The sequence below is a fragment of the Diadema setosum genome, chromosome 12 (genome assembly GCF_964275005.1).
Source record: "Diadema setosum chromosome 12, eeDiaSeto1, whole genome shotgun sequence".
Lineage (NCBI taxonomy): Eukaryota > Metazoa > Echinodermata > Echinoidea > Diadematoida > Diadematidae > Diadema > Diadema setosum.
The window spans coordinates 9,673,612-9,700,606 of NC_092696.1; the positions used below are offsets into that span (position 1 = coordinate 9,673,612).

At 38.3% G+C, this 26,995-nt stretch overlaps 1 protein-coding gene across 1 annotated transcript in view; it reads right to left on the reverse strand.

Annotated features, from left to right (window-relative positions):
• LOC140236345 (uncharacterized) overlaps positions 1-26,995 on the reverse strand; it is a 104,808-nt gene that overhangs the window by 65,651 nt on the left and 12,162 nt on the right. Inside the window, exons 9-13 of the mRNA XM_072316301.1 lie at positions 26,215-26,547; positions 24,012-24,344; positions 23,340-23,672; positions 22,357-22,680; positions 18,101-18,396 (exon numbers count right to left, since the gene is read on the reverse strand). Of these exons, the coding sequence (XP_072172402.1) occupies positions 18,101-18,396; positions 22,357-22,680; positions 23,340-23,672; positions 24,012-24,344; positions 26,215-26,547 (1,619 nt within the window). The remainder of the gene's footprint in view (positions 1-18,100; positions 18,397-22,356; positions 22,681-23,339; positions 23,673-24,011; positions 24,345-26,214; positions 26,548-26,995) is intronic.

Genomic DNA, 26,995 nt, shown 5'->3' on the forward strand with positions numbered 1-26,995 from the left:
CAACTTGTATCGCTTTGAATAATGTTCTCTCTTTTTTTTTTGATGATGATGGAAATAAACAAAGTATTGAATCCAATCGAATTGATTATATTACGGTGATTACATATATTCACACTCACCATCAGGTGCCGATGTCATCAGGGGTGACATGGCCGCGGCGCTGCCCGCCAGGAAGACGAGGAGAACAAGGCTGATCATGGCTCAGTCGTTCTCGGAGATCGTTGTCAGAAGGCAGGGCGCTAGGTTTGGGCAGGACAAATTGGGCGATGCGTTATAAAATATTTAGCAGGAGCAAAAGGGGTCGTGTGCTCCACACGGTGGTCTCCGTAGAGAATGAAGACTGGTGTGGTGGCTCCTGACAATTAATGAAAAATTAGAATTACAACTAACTCCACCTCCACATGGCAGGACCATTGTAACAGAATCGTATCTAAACTCATTGACGTCAGGATACGGTCAAGAGCTCCTGAGTGTTTTGTTTGTATGTTTGTTGTTGTTGTTTGTTTGTGCTTAAAGTTCAACCGGCTTCGTACTTGAAGTGAAGCGTTGTTTTTTTTTTTTTGTTTTTTTTTGTTTTTTTTTTTTGTTTTTTTGTTTTTTTGATATGACGTCTACAAGCTAAAATATCGGATGTTCTTTAAAGATGAAAACGTTTGGAACACCAGTTGTGGATGGGGGATAGATACCCTCAGAAATATCACTTTGGTGTTTCACGTTGATAAGAAAAGTGGAGGTAGAAATAATACAAATAATGAAATAGTGATTCGTTATTGCTTATTCTATCATAAAGCTGCCAGCAACGATTCACTGATGGGACTTATCTCATGGACGTCTTTTTTACTCATTGAATTTTAAAGGATGGGGCAGATTTCGATTTTCCGTCTTAGATTTCAAGAAGTGGGTATGGACCTCGATTTGAGTGTGTTTGACATTGGAAAGTAGGAAGGCAAAAGGTGCATTGGTCAAAGATGATACGAATGGATTGTTCCGTAGAGAATAGTCTTCGTTAATCAGTCCCTGATCGCATCCAAGATTATATTTTCCCCTGTATAATTTCCAGTTAATAACTGAGAGAGGAACAGTTTGCTTTTTTTTTTCCATCACTCAGTCTGAACTCATATTGAGAAGGTTTCATATGTTGACCTATTTTCTTTTCTCTTGTAGCCCTGTAACACTGCCTAAATAGTTGGGCATTATTAACGATATGCATTTTCCTTAGAATGATAATAATAATTATAGTAATGATAATAGTTGTTATTCTTATTATTATTTATTGTTATTATTATTATTATCATTTTATACACAGACACAGACACACACACACACACACGCACACACACAAACACACAGACACAAACATATACATATATACCGTTTGACCCTTTCCACTCAAAATGTGGCACGGATATTTTGGTAACTTAATAATAGAAAACAGTGCAGATCCTTATCCATTCATTTTTTTTTTTTTGGCTTTGATTTCATGGACAACAGATATCAAAGACTCCGTTTGTGACAATAACAAGCAACCTCCCTTTCAGTGACATAAGAGAAGAGACAAATGGCTTTTGCTTGATAACAATCGTTAAATACCTAAAGGATAATACTTTTCTTACTCTTTCTTTCTCTCCCCCCCCCCTCTCTCTCTCTCTCTCTCTACTGTTATTTTCTTCGACATGGAAGCTTTGGCTCAATTAAGTATAAGAATAAGAATAAAGGCCCCACGAAGCCCCACGAAATCAAGCCACGCTTACGCTTCTGTAGCCATACTGTATTATTCATTGTACGGTTGTATTGCTGATACGTTTCTACTGTACATTGTGTAAAGACAATGAAAAAAAAATATTTTGTTAACAACTGATGTTTATGTATATGTATGGCTCCAACAATGATGTATATGTCATGTAAAATGATAATACAGGAATCAATAAACCAAATCAAATCAAAATCAAATCAAGTATTCCTCTTTGCAAGAACAATAAAGGGACTTAGTTACGATATACAGTATGTTCCCCCCCCCAAAAAAAAAAAGAAGAAAGAAACAAAACACAACCGGATTTTCGCACTGAAAACTTTCAGTATGATTAAACTGTGTGAAAACAGGGTCTTAAAATATCACATCTTAGCTATATTTTGGGGAAAACTCCATTCGATTTGGTCAAGTAGTCACAGAGAAATGTGGATCTTTTTAAAGCATGTCATGTGTCTGAGTTTTCCAAATTTAGTACTTGGATGCTCTGGGAATTGCATAATGTGTGAACATATTGGACAGAACTTGGAGGGAAGGGATTCCTGACATGCTCTAAAAAACTCTTCATTTCTCTTTGACCACTGAAGCAAATCGGATGGGGTCTTTAATAAAATGTGCATAATAAGTAATAGTTTCACACCCTCAAATTGCATTTGGATTGATTCACAATTTCAAAAGTTACCATCGCGGAGGGTCACATTGTATTTTTTTTTTGGGGGGGGGGGCGTACGGTACACAAATGCAACCCTGTGTGATGATTTAGGTCCGTGTGGAGTAGATTTGCAAAAGTATCGATCGTTTACGCGGCATGTCAACACTATTTTCCGCATTTCATATTAATTCCATTGCCTAGTATTGGACATTACACTTTCGTTTGCCCGGACGAATGCACGAAGAACGCACGAGTTGAAAGAAAGCACGGTGTGCCTGGAAAGCAACATGGATGGTAGCGAGGATCGCGCCTCGCGTGCGTTCGCGTCGTGCTTCAGGGCACACCTTCCTTTTTGTGCGTTTGCATTGTTTTTCTGGACACACGACGATAACAAAAACTAAGAATGTGTAATTTTTTATCAAGGCATTTGATTTGTCAACACGTTATTCAACACGTCACTGCAGTACTAAAATGAAAGTAAATACTGAATAGGATTCAAAATGTTAAATAAGCTCAAATAACGAAAGTGCCAGAATTTTCATCATATCGGACAGATAATATGAAAGTTATTAGCACTTTTTTAGGTTGTGTGAAAGTTGCATTGGCTACCTATAGATAAAGAAGCACATATGTGATATTTGTTAATGTGTATTTTATGTTACTTTATGTGTAAATTTACATCTACATGTAGTCTAATCTACATTCAATGTAATCTAATCTACATTTACATCTACATGTAATCTACATTCAATTATCTAGCGATCCACGTCCTACAAGCTTAGCTTTTTAGTGGATCGCTATTTTCAAAAAAAAAAAGAAAAAAGAAAAATGAAGTTATTTTCTGAAAGCTCGCGAAGTATACATGTATACGAATCGTTCCTTCTGATTATTGTGCATATGTTGATGTATGTAATTTATTTCGTATATTACATGAACCTTTTGTAAAAGTTCAGACAATATCATTTCATGATATGTATACTTTGTATTACGTTTTGATTTTCGTTGATTGGAAATAAACTATGATTGATTGATTGATTGATTGATTGATTGATTGATTGATTGATTGATTGATTGATTGATTGATTGATTGATTGATTGAATTTCGTGCATGTTTGACTCGTTGGCATAGAAAGGATTAATTAACATAATTAAAATATACCATGATTGCTACATTCAAAAAGTCACTGCCACTTTGAAGATGAAAAAACAACTGCTGTCTTAGTTGAATGTGCTTTTAAATCACACATGGAAAAAAAAATTCTTTACAGCTCTTTGCCATATATGAGTCAGTTTGGAGTTGTGCAACATGTGTAGATATATGGTCTCTTTTTTTTTTCTTTCTTTTTTTTTTTACTAATTTGGTTAGGCACTTTGCAAAGCGACAAAATACATGAGTTTGCCCTACGTGATATTTTGTGGCATTCATCTGTCATCATCAGACAAAAAAAAAAAAAAAAACTATATATAATGAACTTGCGTGCATAATACAGGTGACAAGAATAGTCCATGAATCGACACTGGACCAAGCATCCAATTATTCCTTCTACTTTTTTAATGAATGCATGACAATCTCTTTCTACTGATACTTCCAAATATCACTTTGCTGTCAGGTGTATGGGCCATGTTGCATCTACCTTTTATAATAATTAGTAACATATACTACAGAAATGATTACACTGCATATTAAATGTTTATCTCGGTTGATCAAAAAACCAACATACCTTGTTGTTATAACTGGCCTCTTTTAGAACTCCGTGGATTACTCCGAACTGGCTTTTGCCACTTTACTCCAGGACCAGAAAAACTTAAAACCTATACGGTCTAACCTTTTTTATCAGCGTTCATTGCCAAAACAATTCCCTTATCCTTCCCCATTTTTTTTTCAAGAATCATCTCAGAACCTTTCATTTTCAAGTGTCAGTCGAGGTGACAGCTGCAATATCAATAGCTTGTTTATCAAACATTTACTGAAAAATAGAAACTTTTACCATCATGAAGTTCATATAATTATTAACTTTATCTCTAAAATCTGAAAACCGTTACTGGAGAGTGTTACTATGTTCCGCTCTACACAGAAATTGACGAGATGTCCCTTAAGCACTGTTTTTGTAATATCACTGTTGATTCTAATCTGCATAATCGTTTTCCATATCCCACTTGAATATATTAAAAAGTTTCAAAAGGGGAAAATGACAGAATTAAGGCCGATTTGATATTGTATGAAAATAATTACAAGAACAATAATAATAATAGTATGGTCTTCTTTATCCAGGACGACCTCTCCAGAGTTGCCACTGCTCTGTCATTAATTTCTACCCTAGCGTTGCCAGGTACTCTTTTACACACTTGGGTCAAGATGGACTTGGTGAGTAAAAACACCTTGCCCAGGTAAGTGAGCATTGGCGTGGGGGGTGGGGGTCGGACTCTGGTCCTCGGAAGCCTTATCCACTTTACCACAGCGCAACCACCATATTACAGTGTATAAATATTAATTCCCTCTTTCCTTTTAACCTGCAGTCAAATGCACAGAAATGAGCTCATCTACTTTTTTACTTTGTTATACAGTGCGTATCAACAAAAAAAAAAAAAAAAAAAAAAAAAAAAGGTGATCTAATTTTGGAACGGTACTATCCTAATATTGTCAGGTGTGGAGCACCATATTGATTGTGAGGAAAGAAAAACTCTTCGTCTTTCAATTCATACGTAATCATGTTGACATTACTGTCGTGCATGACTGAGCACATGAACTTTAAAGACAACAATAACAAATTGCCTTTTCCCCCGATGTTATTGTGAAGGAACAATGCATGTCTTACGGTAAGGATGAGATCTGTCAATGAAAGTAGTCAAATCATGAGGCCATCCTGCCCGAGTGCAGGTTCGTGTTTAAGGGGTTTTTTTTTAACCTCCTATGGTTTATAACCTTCAACATGGCCACGTTGTCGATAACTTGGTCCTTCCCATGAACGCTAAACCATTATCAATGTTCGCTCTTTATTCAAGACTAACTGCGACCAGCCCGAACGCTTCGCATTCGGGATGCGCATTGTAGGATTCGGGGTCTCGTACGGGGTAGAATCGCCCTAAATTCCAACTTAAGTACTGAAAATTGCTTCAATTTGAATACATTACAATGCAGTGCAATTGTTCACAACACTTTCCTGGGAACATTTGGTTTCCCTTATTGCCCCTTTCTGTCCAAATTTATGATTTAAATGATTCAGTCAAAAAAAAAAAAAAAATCTGTGAGCACGATGACTGCTTCGTTCGACAGATTTGAAACCCGTGCGCATGCGCCAGCAGGAGTGCAGTGTTAAGGCCCTGTCACACCAAATCCGGTACGGGTCACGGAACGGGCAACGGGCCGGCTACTAGAACGGGTGAACCGTACGGTTTCCGTGACGGTAGCCCGTCCTGTTCATTTTTGCCGTGATGCGCGCCCATCACGGCAAAAATGAAGTAAGTATAAGTAACCATAGTAACATCTTCGCTGATATTTCAGCAGAAAATGGCTGAAAACGATGATGCGGCAGTGAATGCAGATCGCTGCATGCTTTGTAATCATGCAGAAATCACGCAAATGGTGGGTACACGAATTAAATTAATCGACAGAGAAACTTGGTGAGTTTTCACATCTCATCAGAGAGTTACCCAGTTTTGAGGATATCTTTGGATATTTTAGAATGTCTCCCGAGCAGTTCGATGACCTTTTAGTCATGGTGGCCCCCAAATCAGAAAGATGAACACGAACCAATAAAATCAAATAAAATCAAAATCAAATCAAATTATCGCAAGGCAATATCGGCGAAAGAGAGATTGGCAATCTGTCCGAGGTGAATTTCGGGGGTTTTTTGTTCATCGTAGTTTATGTTCTTCTGTACTCTCTTTATACATGTATTCTGTAGAACTGACGTCTTAATTCATTATAGATTATCTACAGTGTATATAAGGTTAGGGTAGGGCTATTTATTGACTACGGCGATCGGCTGCGCCTGGCTGGAAAAAGGAGGATCGCTATTGTGACGAACATATAGTCCAGTGCCATTAGTGGCGACTATGAAATAACGAAGTCTTTGACTACCAATCTTATATTTTATGATATATATATATATATATATATATATATATATATATATATATATATATATATATATATATATATTTATATATATATAATATATATATCAACTTTTATTCATTTCTTGATATCATCACTTATTTCTATTTTTTATTAAGGACTTGTTTCATATTCTATTTACTTCTTCATGTACTAATCATACTAATCACACACGGACATGACAGAGGTTATTCTTTTTATTTCTGACTTCAGTTGAATATTAGCAGGGACTGTCCTTAAGGTTTCAAATCCAATGTAACCTTGTAAATTCCTTAGATACAGGATATACATTTGCATGTCTCCTTTGTTTTGTGCTAAGGGAAGAGAATGGATTTTCGTCACTCAGTGATCAGAGACAAAATAACAAATGAAAATTCTTATACTCATGGGTGAATATCCCCGACTTATGTAAGAAACTTTTTTGAATATTTGTCGGAATTCTGATTGACGGGATTTCATCATTGCCAAATCTGCGCAATTACGGATCAGTCAGGATTACATTAATCGCACTATGATGACGGGGACGGTTCCTTTGATATTACCAGCAAGACACCGTCGTTACATTTGAGTGCCCCAAACCCCTTCAATTTGAGATGCATTATGCAAACAGTCTTCTCAGCCTATCAGCTGGTCAAATGTATCATTCCTAGGAAGTTTGCTGTCAACTGTGGATTTCCCTGCGTCATCCCGTGAGAACGGAGACCTCCTTAAAGTTAACACTCATTTAATTTGTTATTGATTTTGGTTGTTTGTTAACCAACCTAAAGAAATCGTCTTGAAACCAACTCACGTCGTTTCTGTCGAGGTTTATGCATTGATGCATTTTCCCCTCAACGAACTTCTTGAATTCTTTCGAGATTGCGTAACAATGAATTGATGTACGACATCCTTTAAACTTTTTCCCCCTATTTTTATTTCACACCTTGTTGAGGGCTTTATCAAGCTCCAATAGGTGCCAGCTATAAGTCCTTTATCCTTGCCAGGGTCGCATGGTGGGCAACTTAATACTGAAGCACACAAACGGTTTGATTTTTTTTTTTTTTTTTGATGGGGAGGGGTGGGTGTCGGCGAAAGCGTGTAAAAGATTCTCGTCCTCTGAGCGTGCTCAGTGGTGCGCAGATGGCTAAAAATTTGTTGAGTTAGTGTCACTTTCCCTGAGTAGTTTGTAATTGCTTCCGTGGCGATTGGACATGAATTTAGAAGCTCTTTGCTTCTTAAACAAGCACCTGACAGGTACAGATTATACAACATGCAACTTGAATAGGGAACGCTTGATGATGCCATGACAAGCCTACTAATTTACCAGAAGCATTTTCTTAGAATTTGTTTACTTACGTTTATTATTCTGACTTTCATTTCTTTTCCACTAATAGCAAACTTGAGTTTATTTTCTTGACATTTCAAGGAACGGGACTGCCGATACACCGTGGGAAGAGAATGGAGACCACGCGGTACGGTACCAGGCTTCTTCTGACTCTGCTGCTGCTCTTCTGCCTCCTGCTATCAGTACCTGCGCAGCGGAGCATCTGTGACATATGTACATGTTATTCCGGTTTGCACAGTGTGTCGTGCGAAAGTGTATTCAATGTCCCTAAATGTCCGTCCTGTCTTGGAGGCAATTACACTTATCGCGAATCTGTACACGAAGTATCTCTTGACTTCCTTAAAGAGTTTGAATCGACAAATTTGCTCGAGCTCAGGCGAAATTCTCTGAGAAATGTTCCGACTGATATGTTCATTGGTATGAGGGAGCTCCACACGTTATCGCTTGCCTGGAACCTGTTTACAGAGATTCCTTTTTTCAGCAACAATACCTCGCTAAGATCACTTGAATTGTCGAGAAACGCTATTTCGAATGTTGGAAAACACCTGAGAAATGATGTTCCAAAACTTGAGCATCTTCAACTTTCTTATAACCGGATCAAACACTTTACGGCAGATCAGTTTCCAGTCAGTCTTCGTTCAATAGACTTGAGTGCGAATTTGATTGAAAAGGCTGACAGATTGTCTTTCAATAATCTGTTTCAACTGCAATCGATCGCACTTGGTAAGAACAAACTTAGAGGCATAATCTCTGAAACGTTTTCACTACCATTCTTGGGCATGGTGCGTTTACAAGATAATCGCATCTCCTGGATCGCATCCGATGCCTTCCCAAGCAGCATGACATATTTATCGCTTGTGGGAAATAGATTAACAGAACTCTACTCCGTCCATGGATTTCCTAACTTGCAATCACTGTATCTGCCAAGCATTAGCTCCATCTCACCTGGCCTTGGGAGGCTCAATTATCTTTCTGTTGAAGGGACAGACAAAGATTTCAAAATTGCGTCCACTCTGGAAAACATCGACACTCTTGAAACATTTGTTGTGTTGGATAGTGCAGAAAAAAATATTTCGTTTACCAACCAGTACTTACTAAAGTTTTTCTCCGTGCACTCATCCCAGGTAGAAAGCCTGCACAATGTTACAAGCCTATCATTACTGACAGTCTTTAGGGTATCGGACAGCAAACTTACATTTGTACCTGTTGTCGCCGGACTAAAAATGCTCAGAATCATCGACCTGATAGGCAACGAAATCACATCAGTTCAAGCCACAAGTTTTGACAACCTCCCCAGTCTCGAGTATATAGGCCTAGAGGAAAACAAAATATCATCTATCAGTGGGCAATTTCAGACTCCAAATTTGCAAATTCTCCTTTTGCATCAAAACATGATATCGTCGACCGACACAGAAATAGCTTTTCCTCTTACGTTGGAGTTTCTTCATCTTTCCGGAAATAAGTTATGGCGTTGGTTCCCATATGCTATTAATACATTACACCTCCAGGGACTATACGTTTCTGAAAATGAGCTGACATTTGTCGATTGGGACACCTTTGGTGCAGTGTATAGTCTTGAGACACTGTTTCTGAGATATAACCACATTGCAGCAATATACGGATTTCCCATATCACCTCGACTAGCAGTTATAGATCTTAGCAGCAATCCACTTATTTTCATCGATCCTTCGGCGTTCTTGACTACCCCCAAAATAACTGAACTGATTCTTAAGAATACTAGTATTTCAGTATTTGAAATTAGCCTTCCCGTATTGACGATATTGGATCTGAGTGACACCAAGCTCCCACATATCCCGCAAAATCTTGCCCAACTTTATCCAAAACTTCTTCATTTTGATTTATGCAGTACCGCGAACTTAAGTGTTGATCTAGCTTCTCTAGAGGCACTAGCATTACGTTACGTCTGTGTTGGGAGCAGCGAAGGGAACCTAATCTCGCCTGAAACTTTTCATTTCCTTGAACAAGCAACAATTGTACATTTGTTTCTAAAATCATCTGTGGAGCTCACCTGCAGTGATTTCGCTGTCCTAGCCGCAAGACCAAGGGAGTCAGTCGACATCACTAGAGGGACTGTGGGAGAATTTAACGAGACTAACTGTGTAATACGTCGGTTAAATCGTCTTTCATTGAGAAAAGTTACAGTCGCCGACAGCTTTTTAATCCAAATACTAGTAGGCGGAAGTGAATTTATCACGTTTGAAAAACTTTCGTTGAAGTCAAAACTTTCATTTCCGGACATGGCCCATGATTTACGCGCACCGAACCTCAGAAGACTAGAATATACATTGAGCAAATTAGAGAATATTCCATCGATCTTTGCACCGATCGCCTCTTCTCTTAAACTTGGGGGAAATTCGGTGAAGACCTTTGACTGCGACCGACTCTTGCACTTATACCCTCAGCTTAATTACATTGACTTATCCTACAATCGCGTTACTTTTCTGTCCAATTGTTCTAGGATAGACATAGTACACCCACTTCAATACTTGATATTAAAAGGGAATGAAATCGAATTGTTAGGAGATAAGGATGGAAATACAGGTACACATCTCAGCATATTTTCGCACCTTACATCTTTGGACTTAACAAATAACAATTTACGTTATCTGAATGAGGATGTCGTTCCTAGAAGTCGTTGGAACATGCCTTTGTTTGATCTCACTCTGAATGCAGAAGATAACCCACTCATTTGTGATTGTAACCATCGATGGCTCCTCAGCCTTGATGACCCTCTGACTTTTAAAAATGCTTTCTGTGCTGCCCCAGCGACAAACGAAGGGCGCCGTGTGACAGACCTTATTCAAGAATCTTTTCCTTGTCCACCACTTGTTACGACTTCGCGGGTGTGCGCCTACACCAATGACAGTTTCATTGTGTCTGTTACGTGTCCGGTGATATCACAACCAGAACCTAACATCACGTGGTTCTCTTCAAGCCCCCTCCATAGTGATGCATTTTCTAATTATTACAATAAACCCAGTGAGAAAGATTCCATAGAAATCGATGTCTATAATCTGCACAATCAAGAAATTCTCCTGTCATGTAGGGTAGATAGCATCTACCAATCCATGGTAATAGACATCGCATTATCTGTAAAATTGTCATCTGAAACCAGAGGGAGACATACTTTTCTGAACGAGTCGTTAACTTGTAAAGCGTGGCAACGGCTAAATGATGTTACAATGATAAATGGTGCTATAAGTACCCCCTCGAACATCCAAGTAAGTGGTGCAGGACGGTCCGAGTTCAAGAAATCTTATTTCGTTGTTGCTCTGTCTTTGTTAGCGTCGACCTTTTGTCTCATTTAATAGCTGCCAACATTTGCTGATGCCATTAAAGAGACACTGTGTAGAGTTTTAGACGTTGGGGAGATGCAGGAGAGTTGAGCCATAAGGGAAGTTGGGCCTCCCCTCAAACGTGCATTTAGAGTTTACAGTAACAAGCGTTTTGTGCCCTCTGTTGGTAGTGCTTAACATCACTCTCACTGTGGCACAAGCAAGCAGATATGGTACATCACAACACAGACAGAAGTCACAAAAGGACATCCAAAGGACAAAATTGCTATGAGTTATTCTATCCAGAAAGAGTTGATTTTATTCCCACACTTTTCACAATTTTTTTTAATTACCTCACATTACATGTCCGTAGTTTTTATTCACTTGTCATGCATATTAATTAGACATAATTATGTTAAATTAATACGAAGCACAATCATTCTGAAAATTTCGTAAAAATTCGTAAAGTTAACAAAATATCACTAACCTTAATTGATTTAGTATGTTTCTAAAATAATGGTGCATCGTTACTTTTTAAGATTCAGGTTGCAGTTCCAATGGCTAACTTGTTTTTACTTTGCTTCATTATGCAAGGGATTATCAATCTCAGATATAGAAAGGTGATAAGTAAACGTAACGAATTCACATTGCAAGATGTTATTGAGTACAACGTCATTGTAATAAGGCTGATTTTTATAATTGCCCTTTTTACAATATTATGAAATGTTTGATACTTCTTTCAGTCCATTGCACCTTAAATATTCTTGACCGAGGAAAATGTGATCATTTACCTTTCTCGTAGCTGCATTCAAATTATTCTGAATGGAAATCAATGGAAGGAAAAAGATAAAAACGTCGAACCTTCCTGACAAAGCTTCGTATGGCTTTGCAAATTAATGAAAGAAGTACTTCAGTATGTTGATAACTGTGTTATCAAAATACATTTAGGCAAAGATAACTGTTCTGAAAACTTGTTTCTACATTTCTTCTCCTCCCTACTCTCTATACGGAAATATCTCTCTCCCATTTCCTTTGTACAACAAATGCGATGGAAACAGGTTTTTCAAAAGTGGGGGCTCTTGTTAGTCTGTTTTTGTTCTTAGCAAGGAAATGAAACCGCTAAATTGATTGTTTTTTAGATTTTATAAGTTATCCCTGATTGTCTTATGAGCAAATCGGTAACTAGTATATGAAAAAATATTCTTCTTGGCACAAAAAACAAAAAGGAAAAGTCGTGCATTTTTTTTTTCTGTATGTAGGTATTATTCATAGACATTTATGAAGGACAGTGGAATTGTTCCACCTGGTTTAAATTCAGATGAAAGCGTGCTTTGTTTATGATTTTATTAGTCAGTTTCTTGGAATATGTCGCACTTGTGGGGTGTTCTTGTTGACGCTATACATTATTCCTGACTATCTGATAAACACTGTATTGTGAAGTGCACAGCCATCGTCACAGAATTAATTAGAGCAAACCTTATTCGTGCATGCATGGACAGCTGTACAACATATATGTCTCCTGTTACAGTCCAGAAGTTAACAGACGGAGACAGGAGAGGTCTGAAGCAAAATGATTGTCATTTTCACTCTGACCGAGATTCTGCTAGGACTGTAGGATCGACAGCTGAATGCCTCTTGACTTCGTCCTACTCCAGTGGCTCATTGCTATTGAATAATCCAGTTTCCGATAGTTTGTTTGTTTGTTTGTTTTTTTTTTTTGCTACATGAAGTTGAAAGAGAATGAAACCCTCAAGTAGACGTGGATTGTGTGAATGGAGTAATTATTATAAGAATTTTACATCACTTAACATAACCCGAGTACTATGGATGATGACATAACATATCATGCACTATAGAAAACATGAAGATTTTTTTGATACTTTGTTTTACATAATGAGCGAGCTCTAGACTTGTCTCTTTCTGCAAGCACAGGGAATGCAATTATCCTTGACATGTTATGTGAGTAATGAGTCCTGAGAATGTGGAATTTTCCTAATATATTTCGTATCATCGAGGTATATAAAAATTATGTGATGTCATGACCTGAAGTAGTTTCTGATCCTGAGGTCTCTTCACCAAATTGAAAAAAAAAAAATCATAACTATTGATTTTCGATTTTCCTGAAACTTTCACTTATTTGTTCAACTAATATTTCTTTACTCATTCGACCCACATGGAAAGGATTACCTTTTAACAGATGATGAGAAACAATTAGATGGAAATTACATGTTAACTAAAAAACCCGTGTTTTACATTCAAAGTTGAATAAAGATGGAATAAGCATATGCACTTCACAAAGCATGCGATCAGTAATGTTCTCTGACGTTTCTTCTGTTCTTATAAGGTAATGTAAGCATAAGAGTAAGAGATTCGTTTGGTCTTTTTTTTTTTGTGATGATGTTATTCTACGCCTAGGAAAAGTAAAAGGTAATGGCCGATCCAACCCAGCAGCAAAGCCCGCTTTTACTGCGGTGTCCCATTCGCGCGTGCATATTCTTATAAGGTAATGTAAGCATAAGAGTAAGAGATTCGTTTGGTCTTTTTGTGTGTGATGATGTTATTCTACGCCTAGGAAAAGTAAAAGGTAATGGCCGATCCGACCCAGCAGCAAAGCCCGCTTTTACTGCGGTGTCCCATTCGAGCGTGCATATGAAAATGCATGGCATCCGCTGAGGCAGCAATTATATCATATATTCAGCGTATGTGTGCGCAACTGGAGCACCGCAATTATTAACAGGTATTTTGTCAAGTGAGAACGGTCTAAAGGCGCGAAGATGGCTGTTTACAGGAGTCAGCTACGCATAACTGCGTGGAAGTGGCTGACACTAAGAAATACATTCAATAACCTAAAAAGAATGTCCCGTTCAGGATACAAAAGTCCTCAAATCTTATATTTCATGTGCAACTTCACTCTTCCATGTTTCAATTATGGCATAAACTTTATAATATTAAAGATAATAAAAAAAAAGGAAATCTCAGAAGACGTAAAAACCAGTAGACGAGACGTCAAGTTGACTTCTCATGGACTCTTAGACTGCTTTAGATTCTTATAAGCCTTTGTAATAAAATTCCACAACCCGAAAGCCTAGATATTACAAAGGGGGTGGGATGGGGGTGGGATGGCGGTGGGAGATCCTCGCTGCCAACGGGAATGGTGGGGATGTGGCCTTATTTGATTGTTGTTTTCTTTTTCTTTTTCGACCAAAGGTAGGGGCAGACGGTTCAGCCCCTGAACCCACTATGTGTACATATGATTCCTCTGTAGCAACACGCCTATTTTCCACAATGTTCAAACATGATAAACTGTCGTAATTTCGTATGGTTTTAGCAATCATGCTTCTGGTGAAGCCACACACTGAAAGCCTTAGTCTTAGATATTCATTGGTGAAATATCGAATGCTTTATGTCCATTTTCTATTTTTTTTTCTTTTATCTTAGGCTAAGAGGGTCAGAAGATAATGGTAAGCTTAAAATTACGCCGGGCGTATCCGTTCAAACCATTGTTAATCATCCAAATTGCCATGTACGTAATCATCACCCTTCTTTTGTTCTTTGCAAAAGTGAAGTAGGGAGGAATACACCCTGAACCCCAGCAAAACATGGTCATCACGTTGCAGTACCCGAAAGGCCGTCAACTTGAGACGCTTTATCCAAACATTCTTCTCAGCCCGTGAGTCAGCTTGTGAAATGTATCCTTCCTTGGCTGTCAACTGTGTATTTTTCTGCGTCCTACACTGGGAACGGAAGCCTTCGGGAAGCAATCACTCAATTTTGTTAGTTTGATTGTTTAACAACCTAAATATATAATGTTTTCATATACGTCTTGAACCCAAGTGGATTCCATGCATTTTCTCCTAAATGAACTTGATTTACGATATATCCTTTATACTTTGTTTTCTTTTAATTGCAGACCTTGTTGAGGACTTCATTCAGCTTTCCTGATAAGCCCAAGTAGCTGCCAGGCTATTAGTCATATATCCTTGCCAGAGTTGGTGTGAAATATAACTCTGACCCGCACGGACCACAACTGCCACACTTTTATTCATTTAATTAATTTATCAATTTATTTATATTTATGTATATATTTATCTTTTTTGATTCTTATTTATTTATATATAATGGTATTTACTTATTTATTCATTAATTCAGAATAGTGAACATTTGAAATAACGAATTGTAACTACGCTAACGACGATTAAATTTACGATGAATAGATAGACTAGACAAGGACGAAAGGATATCGAAACAATCGTTTGAAGTTTATAGACGAAGAACGCAATGTGCTTTTTATTAATCTTCCTCGCTCTTCAACATGACATGTGTGTGTGTGTGTGTGGGGGGGGGGTATCATAAGTTATTATGTGTGTATGTCTTTGAAATCATGGAACGGATATCATTACTTTTATTCTTTAATCTTCCTCATATATTATTTGAAAATATTCAATCGCTCATTTCATTGTATGTTCAACCAGGTCCTGTTCAATGATTTCTCTTCAATGCGGGCTGTACCACCGCCTACCATCTGCGCACCTCAAAAAGAGTGGGACTTCAATGAGAGCATTAAGAAAATTATGACACAGTGAATCTTATTGAATAAGCACACAGTCAAAATCAAGAGTTCTTTTCACGTATCTGATAAAAGAAATCTTTATTCAAATAAACAACACTACAATGTTATCAAATAATTATTGACCTTAATATGAGTTCCCCAGCGAATATGAATATTTTCTTCTTCTTTTTTTTTTCTTCGTTTTTTCTTTTAGCCATCTGGCAAATAAAGTCATTCTCACTCAGGTTCTTATAATGCATAATATTATGTTCAATATCGCATCTTGCACAAATTCGTGATAATGTTGCCATACATATTTTTTTTTTCAATTTCCCCAAATTCGTAGCTTCGTGGATTGTGAGATTTCACATTCGAGATTCGTTTCCTTCAGTTTTCGCCACAACGTTTCAATAATTTTGAAGGCAGAGACAATAACTTTCTCTACTCTCCCAACCCAAAGATATGGACGTCAATATATTGGTTTTCTTCTTCTAATATGGTGACATTCAATGATGCAGAGCATTGCAAGAGCATGAACTTAAATATCTAATTCAGTAACACTATTGCATCTAGGTAATTCGAAATGATAAGTATTTGAACATTCTACGAGTACGTAACTGTTAATATAGTGCAGGTACCACCCACGACTAAAAGCTATATAAGATTCTGAAACTGAGACGAACAAAGTGTGTGTCTCCGTAGCTAAATATTGCACAGCAATGCTTAAACTTTATAAACTATTCTATGGTTCGCTGAGGGTTTCTGACGACGTGCGATTTTCGGTATTCAACTCCTCTCCCAACAACCGGCTGGCTAGAGTCACGTCTCGAGGCAACCCAGTCTTGCTCTGGACAGGGGGAAAAAGACAGAGAAAGGACAAGATAAAGACCAATACACTGGTACTTACTGAGGTCACACCTGCTTGTCCATCAATCGAAATCAACACCTCGAATTTTGACACAGCTTACCATTCAAGCTTAATAAGCCAGGAGCATGCTTTATAGTTGTCCGCAAAAGTTGTTGGGTAAACTTGCAATCACCGATAAGTTCAACTATTCCGTTTCCTGTTTTAATTTGGGATCTTTCAAATAATATCAAAAGTCAAATCGTTCTGAAATAATTACAAGCTCATAGTACTTCAATTGCTTCAATGCCTCAAAATTTTCAAAACAGTAAAGTTACATTTGAACGAAAATGATTTCAATTTATGGGGGGGGGGAGAGTATACAATACAATGGGTTTTTTTTCTCTTTCCCTCTCACACACACACACACACACACACACACAGTCTCTCTCTCTCCCTCTCTCTCTTTGTTGGGGGGCTCTCTTTTGATATAAAGAATGTAATTTTTACGTTCATGTTCGGAATGTCATGTACTATAACGATTGAACCTTTAATCTTTCTTACTTATATCATTCATCCACCATGTCTCTTCGTACCATTTTGTGTCATATTATTGACCAACAGTTTACTTTTTTTAAGATAAAACAGAGGTGTCGCAGACCCCGATAAACATGGTTCTGCAGAGGGATGCAATTTCCTACGTTGACTTACTTTGATTTTAACCTCATGTATAGACGGATACAAATTTAAATGAATAGTGTTGAGTTCAGCGTAACGCTGATTTTCATTGCTGTCTGGTATCCAACATCTAAATTGAAAAGCGTTACAAGAACAATTTTCAAATGAAGAGTATTACATAAAGTGGGATTTTTTTTGTATATTATTTTACACAAGCCTTCTTCTTATTCTGTCTGTTGTAGTATTCAGTTAGATTTCATTCCTCCTCACAACACTCCTTAGAGTGTAATTTTTTTAGAGAGAGAAATATTTACAAAGTAACTACCAGTTCATATTGCATTACAATAATACCTATATTTAACTTAAATATCATACCACTATACATGCGGCAACAAAATTCAATAACATCCAAAATTCAAGATTGACGTGTTGCTACGTTTTACTGGTTTGTGACATATATCCGACAAAGCCATTGAAAAAAAAAAATGACTTTATTACATAGTATAGCGTAAAAGAAAAGTGATTCATTCACTTGACTGTGAATAGAAGGTATCTATATGCTCTACGAGAGAACGACTCTTGTTGTAAGGTTAAAAGATATCACAGTGAAGCTGAATTACACTCTTAAAAAAAATCAAATATCTTTAGTCGGAAGTCACCACCTCCTCCCGTACCCAAGAAAATAAAATAAAAATACAAATAGCTATGAGCTATATACGTCCAACACAACAATTCACAGAGACTCTTTCTGTTGATTACAGTTATAAAGAAATTCTTTTCAGTAGTAGTTATGTATTTTTTTTCTACATTGAAAGCATGTTACAATGTATCCGTGAAAGTGGGATTTTTAATTATCGTCTAAACACTGCTTACTCGGTAACTCAAGCGCACACAACACCGGCGTCTTCGTAATGTCCACAGTTGTGATCGCCGAGGTCATTTTGGGGGCAGTCGGCCAGACTTTCCTCATCGCCACTGCATGAGACGTCATCGAGGAAGATAGGACCTGAACCCGGGCCGAAGTAAGCGCAACACTGCCAGTCCACCGCCTGATCAAACCCGAGAGACCTGCAGGCCACGGTGGCATCATCGCTGCCCCAGAAGTCGTCGCAGACAGTCCCCCAGGTACCGTTGCGGAAGACCTCAACCCGACCTTCTGAGCTGGAGGATCCTCCTCGGAGGCGGATATCTGACGGGGGAACACCGATCGATGACAATATGTATCAGCTGCAAAATCTACGGATGCCAAGCATGCCTATTTTACATTATTAAAACCGAGCATCACGGCTACTCAAATCCTGCACGTGAAAAATCGATAGTCCTGTGAGACTTATCATTTGCACATTATACGCTTCACAAAAGAAAAAATAAAATGTATCTTTGGTAGGATTTTAAGCTTCTATAAACAGTAATGAATAGTATTCTTAAAAAGATTATACCTAAGCAAAGTTTCTGCAAGGAAAAGAGCACAATGGGAAAAAAAAAGAACGCCAGTTTGCAACGTCACAGTGGCACAGCACATTCCACAAAGTCATTTGTTATAAAAAGTTCATATTTCACCAATTCAGTACATACATAATTAAAAATGGGTTAACATTATAAGTAATGTCATTAACCTTGCCTTCTGACAGAGAAGTAAGTAGAATACTCTCTAATTCTGGCATAAAATGTACTTCTCAAGTCAACAGCTGGTACACATTACGCTTTTGGACCACTTTGCGTGCAATTTAGCTCTCTCTAGCACCTTTGCGGTACGGCACGGTACGCTATTAAAGTACAAGTTCACCTTCACTAACATAAGGATTGAGAGAATGTAGCAATATTATTAGAACACATCATTGAAAGTTTGAGGAAAATCGGACAATCCATTCAAAAGTTATGAATTTCACTGATGTGTTCTATTTTATACTAATATTGCTGCATTCTCTCAATCCTTATGTTAAAGAAGGTGAACTTGTCCTTTAAAGTAGGAACCCGGGGCAAAGTGGACCAAATTTTTTTGCCCAGCCAAAACGGGAATTCAAAGCACAGTAAAGAAAGATTTTTTTGTTTATTCATAATGCTACCTTAGGACTACCGCGAACAAATGGCAGCAAAATTTATTTTTAAAATATCACTTTTCTCAATTACTGTGAACTTCAAAAAAGTATGAAATTCCATTGTGCCCTAGACCATTGGCGCAAAGTAGACTACGAAACGGGGCAAAGTGAACCACTTCTCCTTGAGGTTATCTTCTATGTAAAAAAAAACAAAACAAAACAAAACAAAACAAAACAAAACAAAACAAAAAAAACAAACTATATCATAATAGTACCTCCTTCTAAATTGCTCTACTATGGCCTTTCTTTACACTCTTGCATAGATTTGAATGTCCCACTTACACAGTTTTCGAAAGTGTTTTTTTTTTTTTAATTGTTTGAAGATTAAAGAGTACCTGTATAAATGACTTTTTGTACGTGTGGGTAATTTTCCACAAGACAATTTTAAGCGTTTTCTAAAACTGTAATTGAAAAATATAACGTGTAATATATTTCGAGGAATAATCATTGTATACGATTTTCGTCAACTACTATGTCACGTGACCAACCTCAGAATAGTAGGCTTGCATTCGGGAAGTGGGCAATTCTTGGCACGTTAGCACGGAACGGTACAATTTGGGAAATTTTGAGTTTTTTTTTTTTTTTTTTTCCTACGGTAAGATACGGTGCACTTTAAAGAGCGCTCGAATTCACCCATAAGGTCATATTAAGTGTCATACATGTATTATGTTGACGATGCCGATTCAGTCTGCGGCTTGTCAACTTACATATTTTGATCAAACAGAAGAACTTCATACCCTAGGGATATTTCAGATAAATCCTGAGCATATCAAACGTTGAAAGTAGCTTTAGATTCACAGTAGACGCAACGTATAAAAATAAAATGGCGCCCCCATATGATTGGTAAGCGAAGTAGCTCTCTACGTCGTGAATTGAGCGGACGTAAGAAAATAGCTCAGACTCAGACGACGTGAACTATGAATAGATGGACTTTGATACGCGATTTTGCGCATGCTCAGAACAGGTTTGGCGTTTTGTTTTATTTTGTTGTTTTTTTTTTTTTTTTTGGGGGGGGGGGATGGGTTTTTTTGTTTTTGTTTTTTTCCCTCTGGCGAACGTCCCCGTTGCGAAAATCTCAAGCTCCCGACTGACAGGTGTCTAAAATAAACAGAAGCTACTTTATGACAAAAGTGTGTTACGCGCATTTTGCGCATTTTGCTCATACCAACGTTTGCTACGCTAGCTTTGTGGACTACTTTGTGTTCAAGCGCTCCTTAGGCTTTTGGAGAGAACCGTAACTACTGGGCGTTTTTTGAGACCCATTGAAAAAAAAATATAATTAGATGAATGTGTGTAAACATAAAGCAGAAAGAAGCAAAATGAACAAAAATACTTAAACGCATTAACAAAAATTACAAGATTCATATCAGAAATTCAAACGTGATTATGTTTGTTTGTTTGTTTTTTTTTTGTTGGTAAATGTGTTTCATGGTAACTCCATATTTTGAAAGATAATCATATGATAATGTAATTTCAAGGTTTTTTTCAGATTTTGGGCAATTGATTTGAAATTCGGCATATGTGACTGTTATGATATGTGGGTGCACAATTCATCCTTTGTTCACGTTGAACATTGAGTTGTTATGGTAACAGTATACAAATTAATTGTTAGCTGAGTTTACATTCTCGGCGTTTGATGGGGTATTTATCACATTGAGTGATAGTTTTAGTTTTGAGTTGTACACAGGTGCTTCATTTTCATTTTTATGCTGACGACAATGATGATTATGTTTTAAGAGGTTAGAGGTTTAGGGTTGGGGGTCGGGTGGAAATCCAGGAATCTCCTACATCTATGTTAACGTTGTATTTTTTTTTTCAGTTTTTTTAAATTAATGTATATGAATATATTTATAAATGAAGTCAAAGGTTGGATGATTATATTGGAATTGTATAATGTTTTTTTTTTTGTGTGTGTTTTGAAGTTTGATAAGGATTATGGAGTTAAGGGATGGGGATCAGGGGTTGCGTGATAATTTTTTAATGATTGTTAAATGTTTCTTAGGGGCAACATGTGCGGGTTCACATGCCTACGGGCAATAATAAATGTATTTACTTTTGTGTGCCCTGACCCTCATGTAGTCTCCATTTATTTTATTTTCATTTTGTGTAACGTGTACAGTACATTGTATCCTTTGTAATGTTCATTCTGGTTTTTGTTTCATGTTTGTGATGTTAATGATATGTACATTGTATCCTATATTCTTTACCTGGTCGAAAAAATAATAATAATAACAATAATAATAATAATAATAATAATAATAATAATAATAATAATAACAATAATAATAATGTCATTACATGATACTTCATTTACTGAAGGTATCTTAGTAAATAAGATACGTCCTTGTTGTCTGGCCAAATTCAGAAGTATGCTTAATTCATGGTGGGCAGTTTGTTGGTTCATACATCATTATTTTTTCAATTTTCTTTTATTTGGCTTTAAAGGTAGGGAATCCCATTTGCATGCCTTAAATGAAGAGTTGTATCAATACAGTGGTATGTTGAAGAGAGTATCATTTTAGAAACTCCCATAAAGTATTGAAAGTGGAAGGTAACATTTAGTACATTTTTATTGACCGTTGGATTTTGAATTGAATTTTTTTCGGGGCTCACCGTAAATTCCAGTACATTACTAGGCTACCTTTGCAGACCCATGCACTGCATGTGTGTCCATCATGTATATTTTGTGAAGAAAGTTCATCCAAACTTACAAACATTTCTATATACATTCTTGCCACACACTCTAATATGTTATTACATCAGGGCTTAAGTGTGGCTGACACACAGAACTACTGAGTAGTTGAGTTTTGTGCATTATTCAAATTGTAGATAAATGTTGACTTCCCAATTTCTCAGAAGTGGCCTAAACAAGTCCCCTGAGGTTCATATTTAATGTTTGGCTGCATTTTGGGAGGTCTGTAAAAGGTATCCCTTACCTTTAAAGTGTGTCTTTCCGAAAATAGGTCTTCAATGATAGATGTAAGAATACAGAAGACCACCAAAAAATGGCAGTACACTTTTCTTTTAAGACTCCAACGTCCAGCTTTTACCTGGTTTTATGCATTGAACTCCAACGTCTTCAGCATGTACACAGTTGTGTTCACCGTATCCATTGTGCTGGCATTCTGCCAAGTTACTCTCGGTGCCTGAGCAGTCGACATTGTCCAGCAGAATCGGGTCTGGCCCCTCGCCGTACTCGGCGCAGCAAGAATAACCTAGGGCGCCCTCAAAGCCCAGCATCCGACACACTACGTTGGAGTCTTCAATGCCCCACAAGTCGTCACAGACAGTTCCCCATTGTCCGTTGGCGTAAACTTCAACTCGCCCTTCGGTGTTGTCTTCTCCTCCCACAAGTCGCACCTCAATATCACTTACTGTGCATTCCATGAAAAAAAAAAAAAAAAAATCTCTGATCAGGAACCGTATTCGTTGCCTATCTCATTATCATTTTCTCACAATACTTACAAACTGTGTTATTTGCCCGAAAGTGAAAACTGAGTTTAAAAAAAAATCGTTCAGAATAAAAACATTTAATACGTGGCCAACCAGTCGTAGGCTCAAACAGCCAATTGTGGTTTTAGTGACATCCACACCTGGTCCATGTCGCAAACATACCCGATGATAGGTGCTAGTAACAAGTTCTTGGTTGTTTGTTTGCTTGTGTTCTTTTTGTTTTGTTTTGTTTTGTTTCTCTATCATTTCATTTCAAGTCAGGGAGGGGACGGGTAGTGCAAAGCTCCGTGCAAAGGATTGTGCAACTGTCACAAAGTGGCTTGCCGAAGTGCTCGACCGCAGAGTTCTGGCCAAGCCCCACCGACACTTTCCTGCCATAGGTCTTAACAGATTTGCTTATTTACCATTGGTGGAGTGATAATCAAGGTTATTAGGTTAGTCTTTACCTAGTCTTATGCATTCCACATCGACAGTTTGGCACTACAACGCATATTTAGCTCTCATGAAACTGCAAAGACCTTGACTACTATATTGTTATTTTCTTTAATAATATCATCAAGGTTATTAGGGTATACTTTACCTGGTCCTATGCATTCCACACCGACATCTTCACTATGTCCGCAGTTGTGTTGTCCGTATCCATTGTGTTGACAATCGGCCAAATTACTCTCCATGCCTGTGCACTGGACGTCATCCAGCAGAATCGGGTCAGATCCCTGGCCGTATGCGGCGCAGCAAGAATAACCTGACGCGCCCTCAAAGCCCAACATCCGACACACCACGTTGGCGTCCTCTTGGCCAAAGTAGTCGTCACAGACAGTCCCCCATTCCCCATTGTGGTAAACTTCCACTCTCCCTTGGGTGTCGTCGCCGCCATCCATAAGTCGGACTTGAACCCCGGAAGCTGTGGGTTCTATAAGGAAAATATTCGCCTTGATCACCTTGATGCTCTAAGGACGGTGATACTCAGTGAATAACGTGCATGTGCTTCCACTTTTGAGTCTAGATGAGGACTAGCATTTGCCTGACGGTATGATCTCAACATTTATGTCTTCATAGTGTTCACAGTTATTTCATCCATATTTTAGTTACAGTGAAAGAGTGAGCGGAAAATTGACTTATCACAGAAATCATAACCTCAGTTTTGCACTACAACGCATAATAAGCTCTTACGAAACTGCAAAGACCTTGAGTATTCAATTATTGTTATTTTCTTTAATAATATCTTCAAGATTATTAGGGTATACTATACCTGTTCCTATGCATTCCACACCAACATCTTCACTATGTCCGCAGTTGTGCTGTCCGTATCCATTGTGTTGACAATCGGCCAAATTGCTCTCCATGCCTGTGCACTGGACGTCATCCAGCAGAATCGGGTCAGATCCCTGGCCGTATGCGGCGCAGCAAGAATAACCTGAAGCGCCCTCAAAGCCCAACATCCGACACACCACGTCGGCGTCCTCTTGGCCAAAGTAGTCGTCACAGACAGTCCCCCATTCCCCATCGTGGTAAACTTCCACTCTCCCTTGGGTGTCGTCGCCGCCATCCACAAGTCGGACTTGAACCCCGGAAGCTGTGGGTTCTGTAAGGAAAATATTCGCCTTGATCACCTTGATGCGCTAAGGATGGGTGATGCTCAGTAAATAACGTGCCTGTGTTTCCCCTTTTGAGTCTAGATGAGGACTAGCATTTGCCTGATGGTATGATCTCAACATTTATGTCTTCATAGTGTTCACAGTTATTTCATCCATATTTTAGTTACAGTGAAAGAGTGAGAAGAAAACTGACTTATCACAGAAATCATAACCTCAGTTTTGCACTGCAACGCATAATTAGCTCTCACGAAACTGCAAAGACCTTGAGTATTCAATTATTGTTATTTTCTTTAAAGGACATGTTCACCTTCATAGACATGAGTGTTGAGTGAATGCAGCAATATTAGTAGAACACATCAGTGAGAGTTTGAGGAAAATCGGACAATCCGTTCAAATGTTACGATTTTTTTAAGTTTCTGCTCAGTCACGGCTGGATCAGAACAATACCATAGCTTGTGATGCCACATGTGTACAACGGTATAAAGAAAGTATAAAGAAAATTCAACATATTTTCACTTTTCTCGCATAACAAAATGTCACTCGACTTCTCTCTTTTAGAAGGCAGGGGTAATAATATTACCCTTAATATACGTCAGTAACAAGTTGAAAAAATGTACACTTTCTTCAAAAAGTAAAGTTTTGTGAAATTCTCTTTTTATTTTCCTTATATCGTTGTAAGCATCTGACATCATACGCTGTAGTAGTCTTCTCATCCAGCAGTGATTGCGCAGACACTTTAAAAATTAATAACTTTTGAACAGATTGTTGGATTTTCCCCAAACTTGATGCGTTCTACGAATATTGCTGCATTCACTCAACCTACATGTTTATGAAGGTGAACTTGTCCTTTAATAATACAGTTAAACTCGCCTAAGTCGACATCGCATATGTCGAATAATTGCGTAAGTCGATGATTTTAAAAAGTCCCGATTTTTCCCCATTGACTTACGTGTATTAATTCACTCACAAGTCGAATTTTTGTAAGTCGAATACTCGCCTATGTCGATGAAATTCCAAGAACGCTTTCACGGAAAAACCACTGAATTCACTGTGCCTAAGTCGAATAAGATTTTATTGTGTAATAAATCACTGTCATTATTCATTATTTATTACTCATTATTATTTTGTTTGTCAGATGAGTTTGAGGTGACAAAAAAAAATGATCTAAAGTATCAAAGTTCAAAGCGATTGCATGAACTCGTTGAACTCTCTTCTTGTTTGGAGGTCCGCTGGTACAGCCCTGTCAGCTGCCGCGCTATGTACGTACAGCGACTGGGCTGTGTATTGCTCCACTCGCAGTAAGGCGTTCGTACAGTACATATGCGTTCATTTACATGTACAGTATTGAGCTTGCAGTGTAGTTTGGGCACTTGCATTTGCAGTGCCGTGCAGTGGAGTGGTATGGACGAAGCTGCTGAGTTTTCAAAGCGGAAAGTAGGGGGAAAGTTACGGGCACGGGTAAATCAGAATTGCACCTCTACACGCATTTCAAGCCACGGTATGGTAAACTGGAATCAATCACTGCTCAAATATCGTTCATATTCACTTCCCCAAGGTTTAACAAGGGTGTAAAGTAATCGGACCTGTGCCAATACTAATGCACTGTCCATGCAAAGTTAGCCGCGGCCCTGCCGGGCGACCCGTGCTGCGGCACACCGCTCCAGCTCTCGGCTCCAGAGTAGACAACATACATGTACATTATACATATAATGTACGTGTGGTGTAACTGTAAGTCGATTTTTTTTCGACTTACGCACAAGTCGAAAATCGCCTAAGTCGATGTGTTTTGCTCAGTCCCGAGAAGATCGACTTATGCGAGTTTAACTGTATCTTCAAGGTTATTAGCGTAGTCGTTACCTGGTCCTATGCATTCCACACCAACATCTTCACTATGTCCACAGTTGTGTTGTCCATATCCATTGTGCTGGCATTCGTCCAAGCTACTCTCCGTGCCTGTGCACTGGACGTCATCCAGCAGTATCGGGTCAGCTCCCTGGCCGTATGCGGCGCAGCAAGAATAACCTGAAGCGCCCTCAAAACCCAGCATCCGACACACCACGTCGGCGTCCTCTTGGCCAAAATAGTCGTCACAGACAGTCCCCCATTCCCCATTGTGGTAAACTTCCACTCTCCCTTGGGTGTCGTCGCCGCCATCTACAAGTCGGACTTGAACCCCGGAAGCTGTGGGTTCTGAAAGGAAAATATTATTCGCCTTGATCGCCTTGAAGCACCAAGGATGGTGAGGCTTAGTGAATGACGTGCCTGTGTTTCCGCTTTTGAGTCTAGATAAGGTTTTGCATTTTTCTGACGATATGATCTCAACATTAACGTCTTCATAGTGTCGGCAGTTATTTTAGTTACCGTGAAAGGGTGAGAGGAAAACCGAATAATCACAGAAATCATAACCTCAATGTTGCACTTCACCGCATATTATTTAGCTCTTACGAGTCTACAGACTTTGACTGCCATATTTTATTATCACTATTATCATTGTTATCATCATTATTATTATTACTTGCAAACTTCATATTTCCAAGCACACGAAGGTTACTATCGAGTAACGAGTGCATCAGAAGTTTGATCAAAATCTATGCAGCTGGGGGGGGGGGGGGCATTTCATGAAGGATTTTGTCTGACA